The sequence below is a fragment of the Camellia sinensis genome, chromosome 7, assembly GCF_055761805.1.
Source record: "Camellia sinensis isolate YWXY chromosome 7, ASM5576180v1, whole genome shotgun sequence".
NCBI classification, from domain to species: domain Eukaryota; kingdom Viridiplantae; phylum Streptophyta; class Magnoliopsida; order Ericales; family Theaceae; genus Camellia; species Camellia sinensis.
This window is the reverse complement of record NC_138967.1, coordinates 15,705,526-15,728,119: the sequence shown is the minus strand read 5'-3', so window position 1 is coordinate 15,728,119 and position 22,594 is coordinate 15,705,526. Positions and strand designations below refer to the sequence as shown.

Genomic DNA, 22,594 nt, shown 5'->3' with positions numbered 1-22,594 from the left:
CAAGTATTGCCACATTAAGGCCACCTTCAAACTTTCTGGCCTTCTTATATTCAGTATCCACCATGTACGGTGCATAACGGGCAAGTTCAGTAAATTTGGTTTCATACTCTGCAACGGACATTGTGCCCTGCTTCAGCTGTTCAAATTCAGTCACTTTTCTATCCCTGACACACTGAGGGAAGTACTTTTCAAAGAAGGACTCCTTGAACTGAGCCCAAGTCATAACAGTGCTTGTATCGCGGATCAACATCCACCACCTTCTAGCTTCTTCTTGTAGGGTGAAGGTAGCTAGCAATACCTTATTCGCTTCCGAGCACGGAAACACTTCAAATAATTTTTCTGTTTCAAGCACCCAAGCTTCAGCCTTTAACGGTTCGAGGCCTCCCTGAAAGGAAGGCGGTTTCATCTTGCTGAATTTATGGGTGAGAGCAATAATATACCCATCATTCACATTCACATTAGGTTCCGGTTGTACCGGAGGAGGAGGAGGTGGGGGCTGTTGGTTCTGTTGATCAAGTCTAGCAGTTATCAGTGCCATCATTCTTTCCATTCTTTCCATTCTTGCCTCAGTAGATGAGGATTCAGGTTCATTTGTAGTGTTTGCGTTATCCATTTTCACTATAAGCAGTTATAACAGTTTTAAACACAAGCAGTCATTGTTTCACAGTTTAACACATTAGCATGTATTCAGTCAAAACTCAATCACAACATAACCACACACTTATCATGCTCATGAGATGCCCTAATTACGTTTCTAGGACACCCTATAGCTCATCTGGACACGTGTGTGCGGTATAACTCGTGGTTAAGTATCCCTGTGATACCACTCTGTCACGACCCAAACTCGGCCCTATGGGTTTAGCACCGTAACCGACCAGTAATCCGAGATTACCGAAGGCCTGCTGAACAGTAATACAGTAAAACAGAGTACAGGGCCTGGCGGAAGCCAAAACAGTAATTAAACAATGTCCAATGAGCTGTGACGGTCTGTATGCCAAAAAGATTTTTCATGCATTCATACATACAAACAGTACGGTCTATACAGAATTTACAGTCACACAGTACAAGGACCTAATCCCTTGATAACAGTACGGTAAACATTCAGTCCATACAGAACAGTTAGACAGTATGAAGACAGACGGGGGAAAACAAACAAAACACCCCAAAGCCATAGCATGGCAACTCGAAACCTCGCAGTGAGGCACAAAGGCTGGCTTGACAAAACTGGAGTTACCCTGACGCTCCTAGCTCCGATCTGGTGCCTGTACACCTACATATATATATGAGCAGTGAGCTAAAGCCCAGTGAATAACATAAAGCGTAAAGGGGTTTAGAATGAATGTCCTTACAGTAATGAAAACAGTTCAATTCAATCAGTATTTCAGTTGTTCAGTACAGTAAACAGTCATATGTGGTACATCCATTAGCATAACAGTAACAGTAGGTCTTAAAAGACCGAACAGTAATGATGGCCATCAGTCAGTAAACAGTAGTGGCTCCACGAGGGAACCAACAGAGATCTCTGTAACAGTAACAGTAACAGTAAACAGTAGATACTAAGGATGCCACAATACAGTTCAGAAATAAAGGACATACATTCATTCAGTAATACCAGTTCAGTAAACAGTTCAGTTCAGTATTCAAAAGATATCAGTTGAACATATCTTTACACAATTGTTACTCACAGAGTTTGGGCTACAGTATGCTAGAGCGTGTCTCTCCAGTCGCCAACCCTACACAGTTAACAGATTGAACACACACTAAGCTACCCAATTGGGAACGGTAATAACTTAATTCCTAATGCCTCGGTGTGTTCTACATCTATATCCTCAACAAGATGCCTTAAATTAGGCCTAAGAATGCCTAGAATGGGATGAGGATGCAAAGATGTACATTTAAAAGCATTTTCAGAAAAATAGAGTTCCGCTCGAGCTCAGGTTTCCCCGCTCGAGCGGACATGCAACAAAGGTACACGCTCGAGCGTAAACTTTCCCGCTCGAGCTTACTGTAAAAGTACTGGATGGGTGAAATCTCCGCTCGATGCCCGCTCGAGCGTAAGACATGACTCCGCTCGAGCGCCTAATCCTCCGCTCGAGCGAACTGCAAAACAGTGCAGAAATACTGGATGCTCGAATTCTACGCTCGAGCGGAAGTGCAGAATCTGGAAATTCCAGATTGCACCTCCAAGCCAAAAACCAAGTTCAAAAGCATTAAAACCGATCCTCTTGGGCCCATTTTCTGGAAAACATTTATAGACACATAGAATAACATGATTCAAAACTCAATTTGGGAAATCAAAGCCCAAGGGTGTTTTATTCAAACCCAATTTCAAACAATTTTCAAGAAGAAGAAGAACATGCAAACATGCGTGAATTCAAACCATTTTGAAGCTCCAATGTGATGCTCTAAGGAGCCAATTCTTTTCAAAACATGGTGAAAACATGGACCATTACAAAATTATGAACATGCATGTAACCTTTTGCCATGAACTCAACTCAAAATCCAACAATACTAACATGCATGCAAAGATTGAGCTTCAATTCACCATTAATGGACCAATTCATGACTTAGCTCTACAACTAGACATGAACCATGCAAGAACCAGTTCAAACACAAGAATGAGAAGATGAAATCCTTACCTAGAGCTTGTATTCCAGGTTTAGGAGTCCAATTAGGCAAATCTCCTATGATCTCTTCAAGCCTTTCAAGCCAATTCTCTAGAACAATTCTACTCTCTCACTTCCTCTCTCTCTAGTTCGGTGGTGTGCTCAAAATATGGCTGAAGAAATGTTTTGATAAAGCATACACAAGGCTCAAATATGAGTAAACAAAGGCCCCACTAGATGGCAAAAGTGTAATTACGTCAAACTCTTTAATTGGCTTATTTTAATCTAATTTAATCATACCTAATCGGTTTTCAGATAATTATACCATAAAACTACATTAATTATGAGGATCATAAAACACTGACCAATTCCGGATTCGGCCGCCGATAAGGCCTTCAATTAGCAGTTTAAACATATAAGCATGAACAGATAATCATACAGTCAAACAGATAGAATGCAATTCAAACAAATGTATTCATTTAATTCAGTTTAAATTTCGGTCAGTCAATTCAGTACTTTAATCAGTTCAATTATCAGTCAGTTATCAGTCATTATCAGTTCCGTTTAGCAGTAATCGGTGATTATCGGTAATCAATCAGTCATTAATCAGTAAACAGCATGAGGGTTGTTACACCTTTGCCTTTGGCTGAGATTTCTTTATTCTTTTCGGCTTCGCAGGTTGCTGGGATTGCGCTGGTGGAGCGTCAACGGTTGATGGGATGCTGGCCAGGAGATCTTTTGCAACAACTTTTGACAGCCTATCTCAGCAGAAAAAACGGTTTTTCGCCGGCGTTGTCGTTGGGATATCGGGATCAGGTATGGAGCCGAGGTTGACGGTTGCTCAGCTGGATCAGAGGTTAATCCTTGGTTTGTCTGAGATGTGGACGCGACTTGTGGAGTTGTGGCAGAAGGTGGAGAAAGGCTTTTCTTCTTCTTTTTTGGGACGTCAGGAAGAGTCGACTTATACATCGGGATAAAATTAAGTAGCAGAGGGTCCTTACGCTTGTGAACTGGCAAATTCAGTAGTTTCCTCAAGTCTTTGCTGGGAAAGAACGACTGACGGAAACCCTTTGGAGACTGAGGAAGAGCTGTAAGAAAAAACAGACATTAGAAACAAATAGAGTATCAAAGACTTTGAAACAAACAAGTAATATGAACACGGGGCTCTTACTATTGCCCTCTACAAAAACTGATCGAGGAAGAGGGTAAAGATGAAGGTCCTCGTCTGGAGCGAATTCCCAGTTTCCCGAGGTAATGAAGTAATCATCTCCAGCTCCCTTGTTGGAGTCTGGGAGGTCGGCTACGATTTTGTATTCTGTGGACCTCGGCTTAAGGTAGTAAATGTAGCCCGTATCTTTTTTGAGGTCACACATGATGTAGCAATATTGGATGTCGGCTAAGGTGATCCTAGCATTTTCTTGTTTTGCTAAGGCAATTATACCGTTAATAACTCAATAGGAATTGATGGCAAGTTGCATAGGGTTCAACTTATAGTAATGAAGTATTTCACGAAAAAGGGTGTTCAGTGGGAACCGAAGTCCGCACTCGATAAAGGCCACTACAGGGAAGGGCATAGAATCAGTGGTGGGCATAATGGCGTCGTCATCCCCAGCCAACCTTAGATGGACGTCGGCTGGGATGGAAAACTCTCGCCTAAAGTATTCTAATTTTGTCGGGGTGTCCACCCTATGCTTCCACATACCCATGATATCGGCCTAGCTAGGAGGAACTAGATTTCAGAATAAAGGTGTTTTAAAAGGGTTACTGGGACCTCGGCAAAAAACCTAAAGTATGCGCTGGGTAAGGATTTGCGGAAATAGTTTTAGTTTTTCCTAATAATTGAGGGTTCTACAAGCAAATCCCAAACCTAGATCTATGGAAACGAAGATTGAATGCACGGATCTGGAAAACAGAAAAAATAGGGATGCGTTTCAGAATCAAGAATGGTGATGAAGCTGTCAGGAAATCAAGACAAAAAGTTTGCACAGGTGTATCAAGCCAAGAACAGTGGCAGAAATCAACAGATGTGTGAACAGTGTATATTCAAGAAGATGATTTGGGTAAAAACAGAAACATGAAACGAACATGTTCAAATATATGGTGGAATACAAAATGCAAGATGAAATATCAAAAATATGAACAAAATTGCAAAGACAGCAGGTAAAACAATAAAGTTCAGTAAGGTAACAAGAAATCGAAATCGAAAGGAATAGTGGCTTACCAGAAAGAGGGAAGTCGGAATGGGATTTGCCGAAGTTTGACGACGGTTGCAGAGTCGGAAGATCGGTGGAAATCATGCCGGAGGTGGTGAACGAAGCAAGTTGCAGAACTCAGAAAGCTTGAGCAATGGCTGATTTGAGGAAAAGAGCTAGAGAGAGAAAAAGCTAATGGATTGAACAAAAAAGTGAAACGACGAAAAGAGAGAAAAATTTTTTTGTTAAAACTTGAAACGGCGGCAAACGAAATTAATGGGCCTAAAACAACGTAAGCTTCAGACGTCGCACGCATGCGCAAGACGATTTAGAAGCGCGTCACAAACATGATCTAGTAAGAAGAAAGTACGTGGCTAGGAATGGTTGAGTTGTGCACGACAGCTCATATGTGTGAGAAGAGCTCTTGGAATTCTTGATTTTTAAGAAGGCATGTCGGCCTATAGTGATGAACTTGGCTTAAGCCGATGCACTGGCAGGAAGTACCGATATAGGTTCCATCACCTCAGAATGCCGAGGTAATAGAACCTAGGGGACAGTTGTGGGAATATATTTTCTGAGTATCAACACGTGGCCAAGGTGAGGCCGACGTGTCAGCCGAGGTGCCACGTGTCCAGGTCATGACGCCGAGGTTATCTCGGCAAGGCCGAGGTTATCTCCGAAGATATCGGAATCCAAGATAAGGGGATAAGGGACAAGAGTCCTAGAATGATGAAAGACTTTAGCATGGATTAGGATAAAACTCTTAGGGAGTTTATCTTTATCTCTTGGAAAGTCCAAGATAAGCACTGAGCAAGAGTCCATTGAAGCTAGGCTTCTAGTGAGACGAGGATTGAGTTAATTATAAAAGAAAGGCACCCCCATGGGTCTAAGGTACGCAATTTATATTCTGAACAGTAAGTTTAGCACTATTGATTATCTTTGAGAGATATACTGACTTGATCGTCGGAGTGCCCCCGGGTAGACGAACCACCGCCGAAATCTTCTCTTTCTGTTGCAGGTCAGCTAGGTGTCATCTATTCTGTCAGTTCTCTCCAGCTGAATACTGAGTTGGGCAGTGTGATCGGAAAATCACTCACACACTAAACATGTAAATATTCTAGCCTAGACAATTAACATGTAAATAACTTATGTAAATAATTCTAGAAATTAGAAAGCAATTAACATGCAAATTACACTACAAATTTAGAAAATAATAAGCATGTAATATAAACTAACATCTAGAAAATATGAACATGTATATTATACTAGAAAAATAGAAACTAATTAGTATGTCAATTTTAATTAAAATATTTAAACACTCATGAGTATACAAATTATATTATAAAATTATAAAATAAAGAAGCATACAAATCATGATAGGAAACTATAAATCATGCTCATAAAATAAAATCATACTAGAATTAAATAGGCATGCAAATTATGCTAGAGATCTAAAAATAAAAAAGCATTCTCTATTAAACTAGAAAATTAGAGCATAACAGTGCATATATTAACTTACACATGAAAAATATATATAAATTCCCAATCATGCACTTTCATAAAAAATAAAATAAAATAAAAAACCGTGGGCTATTATATACATTACAGGTGATACGGTGCTTCGGAGCACAAAACAATAGCATGCAAAATATTTATATTAAATTAACCACTAATAGTAGCAAAGATCTAATATGCAATTCTAAGGAAAAATACAATTATTTCACTTTCCTATTAATTTGTTCCATTGTTCAAGTACTAACAAAAGCACCACACAGTGAAATAAAACTATTAAAGAAAATAAGAATTTCTAATTATGAATTCTATGCAGGTGAAACAGTGAGCAATTCAATTTTTAGTTTTCAGTGAACATGTTCTGTAATTATTTTCCAAATTAACAGTACAATCCTAATTACATATGAATCTATCAGTTAATTCCATGAGAAACATAGAATGTGTTTTAAGATTGCTGTATAAATTGTGTAATTTAAATAAAATAAACAAATAAATTTATACTTAATTAAATTGATTTACAGAATAATAAATCATAAATCTAACTCATGCTAGAGATTACATTTCGATGAATAGAAATATTTAACAAAACTTAAGGAAAAGAAAGCAAACCAAAGCCTGCGTGATACCAAAATCTTCTTAAAATAGATTCGCCACCTCATCGTGGGTACTGGAAGTATATCGGTATCTGTCTTCCAAGATATGATGGTGTAGAACCCGCTAATGCAGAAGTACTTTCTGTTAGCTCCGGCAAACTAACAATGACAACACTCTCTCATACAAGAAGAATCTATTTTGGACTAGATTGACTATAATATGAGAGCAAAAATTTCTGTGTGGAAACCAAAGAAGATGGCCTCATTTTATACACAATGGAGGAGAGAGGAAGAGCCTTCCAGCCATGAAGGCTGGCAATAAATGCAGCCAATTACTCTTGCAAAGCTGATGGAGTAATGCACAAAACTAATGGGAAGTAAGTCTGTGAGTTACACACTCTATATATACATGCCTATATATCTACAGCCACCTGGCCCAAAAATATTAGGTTGGTGGACCACCAATCTGGCCCAGCCCAAACCTAACCCATTTCTCAAGCCTCAAGCCCAAGATCCACGACCCGGACTCGGATTTGGCGGGCGGCGTTCGTATGACAATTTTTGCATAACCAACTTGAACTAAGCCTATCTTTAAAGCATTCATAACTCCATTCCTGTAACGCCCCAACCTTTCATATGTCATCGATATTGTCCGCTTTGGGTCATGCCCACACAGATTTGTTCTTCCCAGTGAGTCACCTATCCCAGAATTACTCCAGCCTAAGCACACTTAATTGGGGAGTTCTACTAGGGATTTCACCACTCGAGAAATGGCCTCGATGCTATATAAGGGTCTAGGTTTTTACTTTTATAGTCCAGGAACTCCCCATCCATTTCCGATATGGGACACCGGGATCTTACACTCCACCCCTTTTAGGGTTGCACGTCCTCGTACAGTAGCCTGCCAGCTCACAAGCCCGCCCACATGCACCGAGAGACGCTAGGGGCCCACATTCGGTACTCTGGAGAGTCAGCTCTGATACTATTTGTAACGCCCCAACCCTTCACATGTCATCAATATTATCCGTCTTGGGCCACGCCCACATGGATTTGTTCTTTCCAGTGGGTCACCCATCCCAGAACTACTCCAGTTAAGTGTGCTTAAGCTAGAGTAGTTTTGGGATAGGTGACCCACTAGGAAGAACAAATCCGTGCAGGCGTGGCCTAAAGCGGATAATATCGATGACAAGTGAAGAGTTGGAGTGTTACAAATGGTATCAGAGCTCTAGGTTATCCTAGACTTGAGAGAGTTTAGGTGATCCTTGGATTGTGGAAACATGGGTTAGCTGGTTTAGTTTGGTGGTTGAGTTTATTCTAAGTATTTATGAACGAATTCTTTTTGTGTGTTTAACTTGAAGGTGATGGCTGGAAGATATCTTTAATTTTTTTTTTAAGAACCCATTAGAGTACTTTTTGATACTGGTGTATCTCATTATTTTATATCTAGGCAGTTTGTAGAAAGAGAATATCTTGTAACCACCTCTTTGTCTAAACCTTCGTGTTGAGATCCCTTTAGGTGGAACAACTACTCTTTATGAGATGTGTAAAGATTTTAAGATTGACTTTACGGGTATAGTCATGTATGCGGATCTAATTGTGTTAGGGTTTGAGGGGTTTACAATTATTTTAGGTATGGATTGGCTGCGAAAATACTTTGTGACTTTAGATTGTGCTGGAAGGACTATAAATATAGATATTCCTGGTATGCCACGGCTTACCTGCACTTCTAGCGATGGAGAAGAGTCGGTGATCACGAGTTTTCTGTGCTCGGTAGAAATCCCTAAGTAGGATATTAGTGAGGTAAATGTGGTACGTGAGTTTGAGAATGTATTTCAGAAGAGACCTAGACCTCCTCTTCAACAGGTAATAGAATTTCGCATTGACTTAGTGACGGGAACTGCACCAATTTCTAAGGCAGCATACAGAATGGCACCTAAAGAGCTTATGGAGATGAAGAAGCAACTGGAAGAGATGCTTCAGAAAGGGTTCATTCGTTCAAGTAACTCCTCGTGGGGAGCACCCGTGATCTTTGTCTCCAAGAAAGATAGCACTCTCCGTATGTGCATACATTATAGAGAGCTAAACAAGGTGACTATCAAGAACAAGTATCCGTTACCTAGAAGTGATGACTTGTTTGATCAGTTGAAGGGGGTAGCCATGTTCTCTCAGTTTGATCTCAAAATGGGATACCATCAGATGGGTGTGTCAGAGGAAAGTATACCGTTTACTGTTTTTCAGACTCGATATGTGTTATACGAATTTCCTATAATGCCTTTTGATTTGACAAATGCTCCTGCCTATTTCATGGACTTGATGAACATAATTTTTCAACCATATCTAGATAAGTTTGTGATTATCTTCATAGATGATATCCTGGTGTATTCTAAAAATGAGGAAGAGCACAAAGAACACTTGAAAGTCGTGTTGCAGACTTTGAGGAAGCAACAGTTATACGTTAAGTTCAATAAGTGTCACTTTTGGGAGAAAGAAGTTTGATTTTTGGGACATGTTGTGTCTAATCAGAGGATAGCGGTAGATCCTGAAAAAGTAGTTGCGGTCAAAGAGTGGAAGCGGCCCACGAAACCTTCAGAGGTGAGAAGTTTTTTAGGACTAGCCAGTTATTACAAAAGATTTATAGAGAAGTTTTCCACTATCGCAACACCCATGACCTAGTTGACCCGTAAGAATGTGAAGTTCGTATGGACCGATGATTGTGAGAGAGCTTTCCAAGAGTTAAAGCAACGTTTGACTACAGCACTAGTGTTAACTGTACCAGTACAAGGGGAAAAGTTAGTAGTATTTACTGATGTGAGTAGAACTGGTTTAGGATGTGTGTTCATGTAGCATCAGAAAGTTGTATCTTATGCTTCTTGACAGTTAAAACCTCATGAGAGACGATACCCTACTCATGACTTGAAGCTGGTAGCAGTTGTTTTTGCGTTAAAAGTGTGGCAACACTACTTGTTTAGAGAGCACTTTAAGTTATACACAGATCACAAGAGCCTCAAATATCTGTTTTCTTAAAAAGAGTTGAACATGAGGCAACAAAGGTGGGTTGAATTCATCAGTAGTTATGATTTCGAGATCCTTTACCACCAAAGGAAATGAAATGTGGTTGCAAATGCACTTAGTCAACAACATGAGATTATAGTTTCTTTGATGATTCAGGAATTGAAGTCCTTGGAGTTAATTTCGTTGCACGATGTACAACTAATAGAGAGTGTTGCGAGGGCATACATTGGTAGTTTGACCGTGCAGCCGACGTTACTGGGTAAAGTTTGTCAGATGCAGAATTTAGATGGGTTCCTCGTCAGCAATCTTGATGACCTAGTGGTGGATTTGATTGATGATTATCCTACTGATTGGTCTGTGGACTCAGATGGGGGATTGCGATTCAGGGGCAGATTGTGTGTACCTAACATAGTTGAATTAAGGAAAGAGTTTATGGATGATGCCCATAGGTCCCGATATACCATTCACCTTGGTGGGACTAAGATGTATCATGACCTGAAGAGGACGTTTTGGTGGGAATGTATGAAGAAGGACATAGGAAAGTATGTTTCTCGATGTTATGTGTGCCAACAGGTTAAGGCAGAACACTAACGATCGTTTGGACTTTTACAGCCTCTCGGGATCCCTACTTGGAAATGGGAGTACATCTCTATGGATTTCGTGGATGGATTGCCACGGTCTAAGCGATGTAATGAATTTATTTGGGTGATAGTGGATCGATTCACCAATTCTTCTCATTTTATTCCAATCAGTGTTCACCGAACTGCAGATAAACTGGCTAGGTTGTATATTTGGGAGGTGGTGCGACTTCATGGTGGACCAGTTTCTATAGTTTCAAATCGTGATCCGTTGTTTGTGGCAGAGTTTTGGGAGAGTTTTCAGCATGCTTTAGGTGCTAGGTTAGACTTGAGCACAACTTATCATTCTCAGACAGATGGGCAAACTGAGCAGGTAAATTAGATCTTAGAGGATATATTGAGAGCTTATGTCCTCAATCTTGGTGATAGTTGGGAAGAACACTTGCCATTGGTGGAGTTTGCTTATAATAATAGCTATCACTCCAGTATCGAGATGGCACCTTGAGGCTTTGTATGGGAGGCCATGTCGATTACCTGCTTGTTGGATGGAGGTAGGAGATGCGCCGTTGCTAGGGCCAGAGTTGATGAGAGAGACTATAGAGAAAATGAACATTATTCGGGAACTATTAAGATTGCGCAGGGTCCTCAGAAGAGTTACGCTAATAGAAAACGTAAGGGGGTTAAGTTGAATGTTGGAGATTTTGTGTTTTTGAAGGTTTCGCCGATAAAGGGTATCATACGATTCGAAAAGAAAGGAAAGTTGGCACCTAGATTTGTGGGACCATACGAGATCACTGAGAAGATTGGTAATGTGGCTTACAAAAATTAGCCCTACCACCTACTTTAGTTATGATTCACAATGTGTTTCATGTATCTTTATTGCGGAAGTGTGTGCAAGACCTTTCCTAAGTAGTATCACCAGAAGTGTTGGAGATTAGTAATGATCTCACGTATGTGGGTGCAACCGGTTACTATTCTAGACCGAGATGTAAAGCAGTTGCAACGCAAGAAAGTAAACTTGGTGAAAAAGCAATGAAGCGAGGATGAGAACGATATCACTTGGGAATTAGAAGAGAAAGTTCGACGTATGCACCCAAAACTTTTTGCCTAGTACTCTCTCCTATCGAATCTCAAGACGAGATTCTTTTGAGGTGTGTATATTGTAGCGACCCTAATTTTTTGTAGGTCATTATTTATTTATTTGTACTTTATTTTATGTTTGGCTTTATTAATTGTGTAGATCCATGAGAATTTAATGTGGTATTTAATTAATTTAATGTGTTATTTAATTATAGGTAATTAATCCAAATATTGATATATTATATTGTTTATAAAAAAAAAAGGTGTTTTATATATTGATAAAATATATATCATATTTATTTATGTTGTATTTGTATTATATAATATAATAGCTATTAGGTTATATAATAAGTGATTAGGTTATAATCAAAAGAAAAGAAAAGAAAGATAGGGATGTATACGATGCGCGCGCGCGCACACACACACAGAGAATAATCAAACCAGAAAAGGAAGCCGAGAGAGAGATAGAGGCTCCGTGACAAATCAAAGAAAGCCAAGAGAGAAAGAGGAAAGGAGGAAAAAGGAAGAAAAAGATAGGGTTTTGTTTTGGTAGCTTAATTAATTCTCCAAATATTTCTTTGATCATCGAAAAATAATAGTGAGTACAAAATCCATTTTCCTTAATTTATGTTTAATTCGTTGTTTTTATATATTTATTTTTATGTATTTGATGTTAGTTTGATTTTGTATTTACATGAAGATGATAGATTGATTTTAATTATTTTGATTAGTTGTATATGTCAGATTTAGAGTTTTTATATGGATTTATTTTATGGTTGTAATCACACTCATGGATATATGAAATTAAAATAAACTTGGAACCCATAGATAAATTCCTTATAATCCACCATGACTCCATGGATTGTTATTTTATTTGAGTGATGGTGAGAAAGAGTGTATAAGAAAAAAAAAGTGAGAATTATGAGATTTATTTGAATGCCTTAGGCTTGGCATTGTTATGTTTGTTCTCATAAGTAGATGAGAGATTGTGTATATATATATATATATATATATATATATTGTTGCATCGTTCTCATGAGTAGACGAGTGCTTTGATTTACACGCGTACCTATATGTTAATCATCTGGGGAGTGTGGGTCAAACTCGGGATGATATCCTCGTGCAAGTTTGGCTTCGGAGTGGTATTAGGTATAAGGAAGGCACATGAGATATATGTGTAGGCCGGAAGTGAAGGGTCGAAGTGGTGGAGTTAAGGTACAAAAAATTAAATATAAACTTATATGCATAGTTTGAATTGTATTGATTTGTACATCTTGAAACAGATAATAATCGATCTCAATAAATTATGAAATTTGGGCAGGGGCATGTATACATAATTCTAGACAACTTTTGTATTTTAATTTTGTACTAAAAATATCAATTAGAACTTATAATCAGATGATCTTGGTTATAGTAGTTTTTATTCATTTTAGCAATGCAGATTTTAAAGGTTGTTTTAACCCACGAAATGAGCTCATTTTTATTGATTTCACGTAAGCTGAAGTAAAATATTATTCTGAACACTTTTCGTATTTTAAACTTTTTCCAAAAAAAATCATCTTAGGTTAGTTTCTTTTCGTTTTCAACTTCAGATTTTCGGTTGAATTCCACCTAGGTTCTTCTATCAAGTTTTTCTCTCAACCTATTCAGTTTCTACTAAATTAGTTTGCGTAGTCTTTTAGGAAATTTGATTCTGTACAACTTTTGTTCTTTGAGTTTTGGTCAATTCGAATTATTGAAGCATGAAACGGTACATTTTTATATTTCTTCATCAAGTTACTTATGATTAAATTATACTAATTTTATTTTTTTTTGCAAAATGGTGGGCCTTACTAACTTTTTATGCAGGGCTGACCCATCATATTTTTATTTTTATTTTGTTTGTTTTATACTTTAATTTATATTTTGTTGTATACCGGTAAGAAACTAAATGCCACCGTATCTCGGGAAACTACCCATTCGTCTCGGTCCGGATGGAACTACTTATCTTGTCCCGTAACAAGAATTAAACATATTTTTGTTTGTGTCTAGTGGACACGTGGGTGTCAAGTATTTGTACTTATACCAGTATACTTGTATACTTACCCATTTTGTCTATTGACATCTCGGGTGCGTTCTATTTTAGCGCAGCCGTATTTGTGCTCATACCAGTATACTTGTATACTGACCCGTTTTGTCTCTTAACATCTCTATTTTAGCTGACCCGTTTTGTCTATGGACATCTCGGGTGCGTTCTATTTTAGCGCAGTCGTATTTGTACTTATACTAGTATACTTGTATACTGACCTGTTTTGTCTCTTGACATCTCGGGTGCATTCTATTTGAGTGCAGCCTAGCTTCCTTTGCAGGATTGGTTATAGCGATCCCGGTTGCCCCTTTACTGTTCTGTTGTATTCCGGACTCGGTTCCGTGAAGTTGGTAGTTGTATCTATCTTGTTGTCGTCCTTTAATTCCACTTCATTGAGTTTTAGGATGTTTTGGGCGGGGTTGTTACAGGTTGGTTAGGCCTTGGTTTCAATTCCTTGTTGCCCAGTTTTTAGGCGGTCCGCTCGAGCGGGTCTTCTTGCGCTCGAGCGGGGATTGCACGCCTCCAGTATTTCGTGTTCCTGCAAAACTTCTGCAGGTGTGATTTCTACGCTCGAGCGGTAGCACTCGAGCGGGTTCTTTGACGCTCGAGCGGGTAGTACTTTCTGGGTATAAGTTCTGGGAGGGGGAAATCTACGCTCGAGCGGACTGGTTTTCGCGCTCGAGCGGATGTGCTTTATTCTTGTGTCTTGGCGCTCGAGCGGGTCCTTTTGCGCTCGAGCGGACCTAGTTTTTGTTCTTGACGCTTGAGCGTTGTGTTTTCTGCTCAAGCGGGAATGTCGTATATCAGTTGGCTGTGAGGCAGTTTTAAATCACTTTTTCTCATCCTTTCTCTCTCTTACTTTTCCGAAAAAGCCATTTGAGAGCCTCTCTCTCTAAAACCTTGCCTTTCTCTAGGTATTGATCTAGCTAGGGTGTTTTCCTCACCTTTGGTCTTCACAAAAGTTGTGTTGATCGTCGAGGGCGTCGTTTTGATCCGAAAATCTTGGCTTTTGGAGCACTTTGATTTTGGTCTCTTCTCCATCCGAGCTCTAACTTCGAGATAGGGATATCCTACTCCTCTTTATGAGTGTTGTCTTTAAATTTTGGCATTTCGATATGTTGGGGGTTGTTGGGTAATTTTGAGAGAGTTTGGGCCTTTGTGTAATTTTACAAAAGTTAGGGTTTTAGTTATATAAAACCTAAATGCATGTTTGGCACGAAGGAATGAAGTAAATGTTGAAACATTGATGAAAAAGAAACCGTAAAGGGTTGAAATGTTAATTATGGAAAATGCCCTAATTACATTGATTGATTAATTTGTACAATTAATTGTTGGAAATGAGGGATTGAATTGAGAATGTGGAAATTGGAAAGGGAAGGGATTAGAGGGTGTAGTTGGATCATTTATCGCTCACCTAATTGAAATGTTGATTTAATATCCATTTTGTGCATTTATTTTCTGTTTAGAAACAACTGCTTTGGGCTATCGGTGGAGGATAGTCTTGATTGTTGTAGACAATGCATGATGATTAGGCAAATTAAAACTAATCGATTGAATGTGTCATAGAGTATGACGGCGGATAGAATACATTAATTTTATGTATTGATTGATTGTGTATAGAACCTTTGTGTTTATATGCATTGTGTGTAGAGGAGGAGATGGGGGATGTACTCCGCGGTTTAGGGGAAGATGGGAGATGTACCTCTAAACCGGATAGGGTTGGGAGGAGATGGGGGATGGACTCCGTAGATACAGCTCATATGCTTGTCTAGAGAAGTGAAGATACAGTTCATAGGCTTATCTTTGAGAAGTGTAGATACAGCTCATATGCTTGTCTAGTGAAGTGTGGATACAGCTAATATTCTTATCTGTTGATGTGTAATATGCTTATCTGTTGATATGTTGGTATAGCTAATATGCTCGTCTATTAAATAAAGATGGAGAATGAAAAGTGACACAGACTCGTATGTTATGAAATTGTGATGTGATATATGTGGATGTATCAGTGTTGGCCATCTATCAATTGCTAATCTTTTAGTCATTGTTCATAGTTGGTTTAGTATATCTCTGCTGGGCTGTGGCTCACCCTATATGGGAACATCATTTTCAGGTACAGGTAGCATGCCACCTCCAAGGACATAGCTTGGGAGGCTAGAGGCACATGTAAATTCAAGCCAAGGGCTTAATGTGTAATTGAGTTAGTACTCTCTTTTGTAACCAAGTGTTAACTTGGAAAGCTGTAAGCCCGTAGGGCATTTGCTTTTGTTGTTAACATGTAATACTTTTGTAACGAAGTACTCTGATGAATCGAAGAATGTGGATCATTTGTATATAAATGTATGTTTATATTGATGGGTTTAATGTTATTATTTTGAGGGCGCTACAACTTGGTATTAGAGCGTACCGGGTTCGAATACTTTGGGTACGTGGGAAGTGATTAGGATCACAATGGTTTTGTCTCGCTTGATAGAGACTTAGATGTAGTGTCATACGCTATGTGCTTAATTGATAACATGCTTATGTGACTATGTGGGTATGGGATTTAGTTTCTAGGATGTTGATTGGATCCTTGGGTTTCTGTGAGTCTTGTTGGAAAGGCACTTAATCAATGCTGTTTCTAATCGGAACTCTAGTAACGCCTCGGGACTATCATTATCCGGAAATGAAATTCGTAAGTGCTTATGTGTTTATGTGCTTACGTGGAATGAATTACAATTGTCCATGCATTAGGACGCGAGTGTTATAGCTTCGGCACATTTGTGAATGTGCTAATAGTCTTGGTTACCTTTATTAGGATGTCAGGACGAGGGCGTGGTAGGCGTGGCAGGCATGGTAGGCAGGAGGTACCTTTACCGGATGACGTTCCGGCAGTGCAGGAGGGAGTTGGTCAGGCCAACGTGGCCAAGCCAGCCGGTCAGCAGGCTATGGGCGCCTTGGCCAGAGAGATAGCGGGGGCCTTGGGTATTCTCAGAGATGAGAATCAAGTTGTTGAGGCAGGGCCTTCTTTCTTGAAGAGGGAATTCTTCCGGTCTAACTCGGACGAGTTTGTTGGAGATCCGAAGGAACCACTGAAGGCTGACGAGTGGTTGGAACAAATGGAGAAGACGTTCGAGATGCTTGGCATCGAGGACGGGACTTTGAAGGTGGCCTTGGCATCCTTCCAACTGAAGGGAGATGCGGGTCAATGGTGGAAGTACGAGAAGGGCAGTGTTGGTGGTGCATGGGAGGCGTTTGTAAATGCTTTCCAGGAGAAGTTTTTATCTTCAGCTGCAAGGGAGAAGCTGAGGGAACAGTTTTGCCAGCTTAAATAGCAGGGCTTGTCAGTGGCCGAGTTTGAGGCTACTTTTACTAGTCTGTCCAGGTTTGCACCTGAACTGGTGGCGTTCGAGGAACGTCGTTGCTTTGAGTTTGAGCGGAAGTTGAGGCGAGGCCTCAAGTTGAGGGTTGGTGGATCTTTCATCCGAGAGTATAGACGTTTGGTGGATGCTGCAGCTCATATGGAGCTCATGATGCAGGAGGAGGATGAGGGGTAGAGAGGCTCCAAGAGGAGCCAAGATGGTCAGGGTGATGGTAGGAGACAGAGGGGTCCTAACCCTCAGCAGTCTCAGGGTGGTTTCGCTAGGTCGACCTTTCCAGTGCCGATTGCAGGCTCCGGGAGAGGTAGTCAGGGGGATTTCACCTGTTACAAGTGTGGCTAGCTGGGTCACAAGGTTTCGGTTTGCCCACAGAAGAGAGGGGGTCAGCGAACTGCTTCTTCATCAGCTAGACCTCAGGGCCAAAGTCAGGGCTGGGGCCAGTCCTTGTCTTGCTATTAGTGTGGTCAGCCCGGGCACCTGAAGAGGTTTTGCCCACAGTTGAGTGCCACTTCGGGAGCGTCTGGTTCTAGGCAGACGCAGAGTTTTCAGCCAGCTCAGTCTGCGCAGGCCTCGAGGGCCAATCCGGGAGCTTCATCATCCCAGTCTGTGCAGCAGTCTTTTGCTCCTAGAGGTGAGCAGCTGGATCAGGGGCCTACAGGGCGCGTGTATGCTGTTACCGTGCAGGATCTAGTACCGGCTCCATCAGTAGTGAGAGGTACCTTTCTGTTTTGCAACTCGGTTGCTAGTGTATTGTTTGATACGGGTGCATCTCATTCTTTTGTATCTGCTGCATTTGCATCTATTTTGGAATTGGAGTTAGCACAGTTAGCATCTCCTATATGTGTGGTATCACCTATTGGTGGTGAGTTGATCTTGAAACAAGGTGTTAGAGGTTGTGATATAGAGGTCGCCGACCATAGGCTTCCTTTTCCTTTTGTTGTCATGCCTATGAAGGGTTTGATGTTATTTTGGGTACGAACTGGTTATCGTCATACCGAGCTGTTATTGATTGCTACCGCTAGAGGGTCACCGTATGTACCTTGAGCGGGGAGTGTTTCCATTTCTTGAGGGACCGAGTTGGTAGTGTTTTTCCACCGGGGTATGATTCGCGAGGGCGGAGTGAGCTTAGTGGTCTACTTACTAGCTTTGAGAGTGGTGAGTGTGGTGAGACCCAGATTCTATTGCCGAGAGTGGTTTGTGAGTATTCGGATGTCTTTCCCGAGGATCTCGTTAGTTTGTCACCTCACCGAGAGATTGAGTTCTCTATTGATCTTGTGCCCGGCATGGTGCCGATTTCTATGGCACCTTACCGTTTTGCTCCAGCAGAGTTGGTTGAGTTGAAAGTTCAGCTCCAGGAATTGCTAGATAAGGGTTTTATTCGCCCTAGTGTTTCACCGTGGGGAGCACCAGCCCTCTTTGCTAAAAAGAAAGATGGTGCCTTGAGATTGTATATAGATTACCGGAAGTTGAATCAGGCTACGGTCAAGAATAAGTACCCTATGCCCCATATAGATGATCTGTTTGATCAATTGAAGGATTCCCGTTGTTTTTCCAAGATAGACTTGAGATCGGGCTACCACCAGTTGAGGGTCAGGGAGGAGGATATTCCGAAGACGGCATTCCGTACGCGGTATGGCCATTATGAGTTTCTGGTAATGCCATTTGGGCTTACCAATGCACCAGCAGTCTTTATGGACTTGATGAACCGGATTTTTCAGGAATTCCTAGATCGCTTTGTGGTCGTCTTTGTGGATGACATTCTTATCTATTCGCCTTTAGAGGAGGAGCACGAGGAACACTTGAGAGTGGTGCTTGAGTTGCTTAGAGCTCATAGACTGTATGCCAAGTTTGGGAAGTGTGAGTTCTGGCTAGGAGAGGTGAAATTCTTAGGCCATGTGGTATCCGGGGAAGGGGTGTCTGTTGATACATCCAAGGTAGAGGCAGTGCAAGATTGGGCACAGCCTAAGAGCCTGTTTGATATCCGCAGTTTCTTGGGATTAGCTGGGTATTACCGTCGGTTTGTGAAAGATTTCTCCAGGCTAGCTTCGCCGTTGACTAGATTGACGCGGAAAGGGGTCAAGTTTCTATGGAATGAGACTTGTGAAAGGTCGTTCCAAGAGTTGAAGGTTAGGTTGACCACCGCCCCGGTTTTGATTTTTCCGGAGAGAGGGTTGGGTTATGCAGTCTATTGTGACGCCTCACGAGAGGGTTTGGGTTGTGTGTTGATGCAATAGGGGAAAGTAGTTGCCTATAGCTCACGTCAGTTGAAAATACACGAGAAGAACTACCCTACACACGACCTAGAGTTAGCAGTAGTAATCTTTGCCTTGAAGATTTGGAGGCACTACCTTTATGGTGAGAGGTTCGAGGTATTCTCAGACCACAAGAGTTTAAAGTACCTGTTTACACAGAGGGACTTGAATTTGAGGTAGAGAAGGTGGATGGAGTTCATGGAAGACTATGATTTTGAGTTGCACTATCACCCGGGAAACGCCAATGTTGTGGCCGATGCCCTTAGTAGGAAATCCATTAGTGATGTAGCTTGTATAGCCATCCGGGAATGGGAGATGTTGGGTGTGCTTGGCGAGTTTGATTTGTTTCTGGGCGAATCCGTTGAGGCTGCGGCCTTGTTTTCTGTTGTTGCGCAGCGTACACTTGTGACTAGAGTGTTAGAGGCACAGAGAAGTGACCTTGAGGTAGAGTCCTTCCGAGAGAAGATCTCCAGTGGAAAAGTTGAGAAGGGTTTGACGATGTATCCCGACCAGAGTATGAGATACCGAGACCGTTTGTTTGTGCCGGAGTCTTGCCGAGAGGAAATACTCCGAGAGTTCCATCATTCACGCCTTGCGGTGCATCCGGGAGGCACTAAGATGTATCGGGATTTGGGTCGCCAGTTTTGGTGGCGGGGTATGAAGAGAGATGTGGCTGTTTTCGTGTCAAAGTGCCTTACTTGCCAGCAAGTGAAGGCCGAGCATCAGAGGCCGGCGGGTTTGTTGCAACCCTTGCCTATTGCCGAGTGGAAGTGGGAGCATGTCACTACGGACTTCATTGTTGGTCTTCCGAGGACTCAGCGGGGTAGTGATGCCATTTGGGTGGTTGTAGACCGGTTGACTAAGTCGGCGCACTTCATTCCTATGCGCGTGAGAGATTCGGTAGATCATCTCGCCGACTTGTATATTCGGGACATAGTGAGATTGCACGGGGTCCCAGTGACGATCGTCTCAGATAAAGATCCTCGTTTTACTGCTAGGTTGTGGCAGAGTTTGCAGAGTGCCTTGGGTACTAAGTTGACCTTTAGTACGGCTTTTCATCCTCAGACTGACGGGCAGTCCAAGCGTACTATTCAGATCCTTGAGGATATGCTTCGGGGTTGTGTCCTTGACTTTAGTTGGACGTGGGAGAGGCACTTACCATTGGTGGAGTTTGCCTACAACAACAGTTTTCAATCTAGCATCGGTATGGCACCGTTTGAGGCCTTGCACGGCCGACCGTGTAGGTCTCCAGTTTGTTGGGCCGAGGTGGGTGATACACCTTTGTTGGGTCCGGAGTTGGTTAGGGAGACGACGGAGAAAGTTAAACTTATCCGTAAGAGGCTTGTTACAGCCCAGAGTCGCCAAAAGAGTTATGCCGACCGTAGGCGGAGGCCTTTGGCGTTTGAGGTAGGTGATCATGTCTTCTTGAAAATATCACCTAGGCGAGGTCTGATGAGGTTCGGGAAGAGTGAGAAGTTATCCCCTCGGTTTATTGGTCCCTTTGAGATCCTCGAGAGGATTGGAGAAGTGGCGTATCGTTTGGCTTTGCCGCAGCAATTGTCCGGAGTGCATGACGTGTTTCATGTGAGTATGCTTCGGAAGTATGAGCCGGATCCATCCCACGTGTTGGATTGGACCGACTTGGAGGTAGATGAGGATGCCTCGTATGAGGAGAGGCCGGTTCGGGTCTTGGATAGGCGGGATCAAGTCCTGCGTGGCAAGACCATTCCTTTGGTGAAGGTTTTGTGGAAGCATCACGGAGTGGAGGAAGCCACTTGGGAACGTGAGTTGGAGATCCACGAGAAATATCTGGACTTGTTTATTGATGAGTAATCTTGTATTTAGATTTTGTAATGTTGTTGGACTTAAGAGCTTTATATATGTCTTAAGTTGTAAAACATTGGTAATGTTTTGATTTAATGGAAGTATGTTGTAGAACTTACCTTGATACGGGAGTTGATTATGATATTGCATATGTTGGCTATATTGTAGAATTGGAATTGTATTATGTATATTGATTATGATATGAACTGTGAACCATGTATGTTGGAAATGGTTGGAAATGGAAGAAAATTGCATGTTGATAATGCACTTGTAATATATGTTGTGAAATGCCTCTTGAAAAGAGATGGAATTGACCGGTAATGAGTCGAAATGTTTAATATTATGTTGTAATATTGTTAAGAATGGAGAAAACCTGTTTTTGAAAAACTTGTGTTTAATTTCGGGGACGAAATTCTTTAAGGGGGGGAGGTTATAGTGATCCCGGTTTCCCCTTTACTGTTCTATTGTATTCCGGACTCGGTTCCGTAAAGTTGGTAGTTGTATATATCTTGTTGTCGTCCTTTAATTCCACTTGATTGAGTTTTAGGATGTTTTGGGCGGGGTTGTTACAGGTTGGTTAGGCCTTGGTTTCAATTCCTTGTTGCCCAGTTTTTAGGCGGTCTGCTCGAGCGGGTCTTCTTGCGCTCGAGCGGGGATTGCACGCCTCCAGTATTTTGTGTTCCTGCAAAACTTCTGCAGGTGTGATTTCTACGCTCGAGCGGATTTCTTTACACTCGAGCGGTAGCGCTCGAGCGGGTAGTACTTTCTGGGTATAAGTTCTAGGAGGGGGAAATCTACGCTCGAGCGGATGTGCTTTATTCTTGTGTCTTGGCACTCGAGCGGGTCCTTTTGCGCTCGAGCGGACCTAGTTTTTGTTCTTGACGCTCGAGCGTTGTGTTTTCCGCTCAAGCGGGAATATCGTATATCAGTTGGCTATGAGGCAGTTTTAAATCACTTTTTCTCATCCTTTCTCTCTCTTACTTTTCCGAAAAAGCCATTTGAGAGCCTCTCTCTCTAAAACCTTGCCTTCTCTCTAGGTATTGATCTAGCTAGGGTGTTTTCCTCACCTTTGGTCTTCACAAAAGTTGTGTTGATCGTCGAGGGTGTCGTTTTGATCTGAAAATCTTGGCTTTTGGAGCACTTTGGTTTTGGTCTCTTCTCCATCCGAGCTCTAACTTCGAGGGATATCCTACTCCTCTTTATGAGTGTTGTCTTTAAATTTTGGCATTTTGATATGTTGGGGGTTGTTGGGTAATTTTGAGAGAGTTTGGGCCTTTGTGTAATTTTACAAAAGTTAGGGTTTTAGTTATATAAAACCTAAATGCATGTTTGGCACGAAGGAATGAAGTAAATGTTGAAACATTGATGAAAAAGAAACCGTGAAGGGTTGAAATGTTAATTATGGAAAATGCCCTAATTACATTGATTGATTAATTTGTACAATTAATTGTTGGAAATGGGGGATTGAATTGAGAATGTGGAAATTGGAAAGGGAAGGGATTAGAGGGTGTAGTTGGATCA

General features: G+C 41.4%; 1 protein-coding gene across 1 annotated transcript; it reads left to right on the top strand.

Moving 5' to 3' along the window:
• Nucleotides 1–8,442: 8,442 nt before the first annotated feature.
• Nucleotides 8,443–10,506, top strand: LOC145795625 (uncharacterized). The gene is made up of 5 exons (XM_082880464.1): nucleotides 8,443–8,649; nucleotides 8,740–9,118; nucleotides 9,269–9,357; nucleotides 9,427–9,495; nucleotides 10,072–10,506. Exons 1-5 carry the CDS (start codon nucleotides 8,443–8,445, stop codon nucleotides 10,504–10,506), a joined length of 1,179 nt encoding a protein of 392 aa, XP_082736590.1.
• Nucleotides 10,507–22,594: the final 12,088 nt, after the last annotated feature.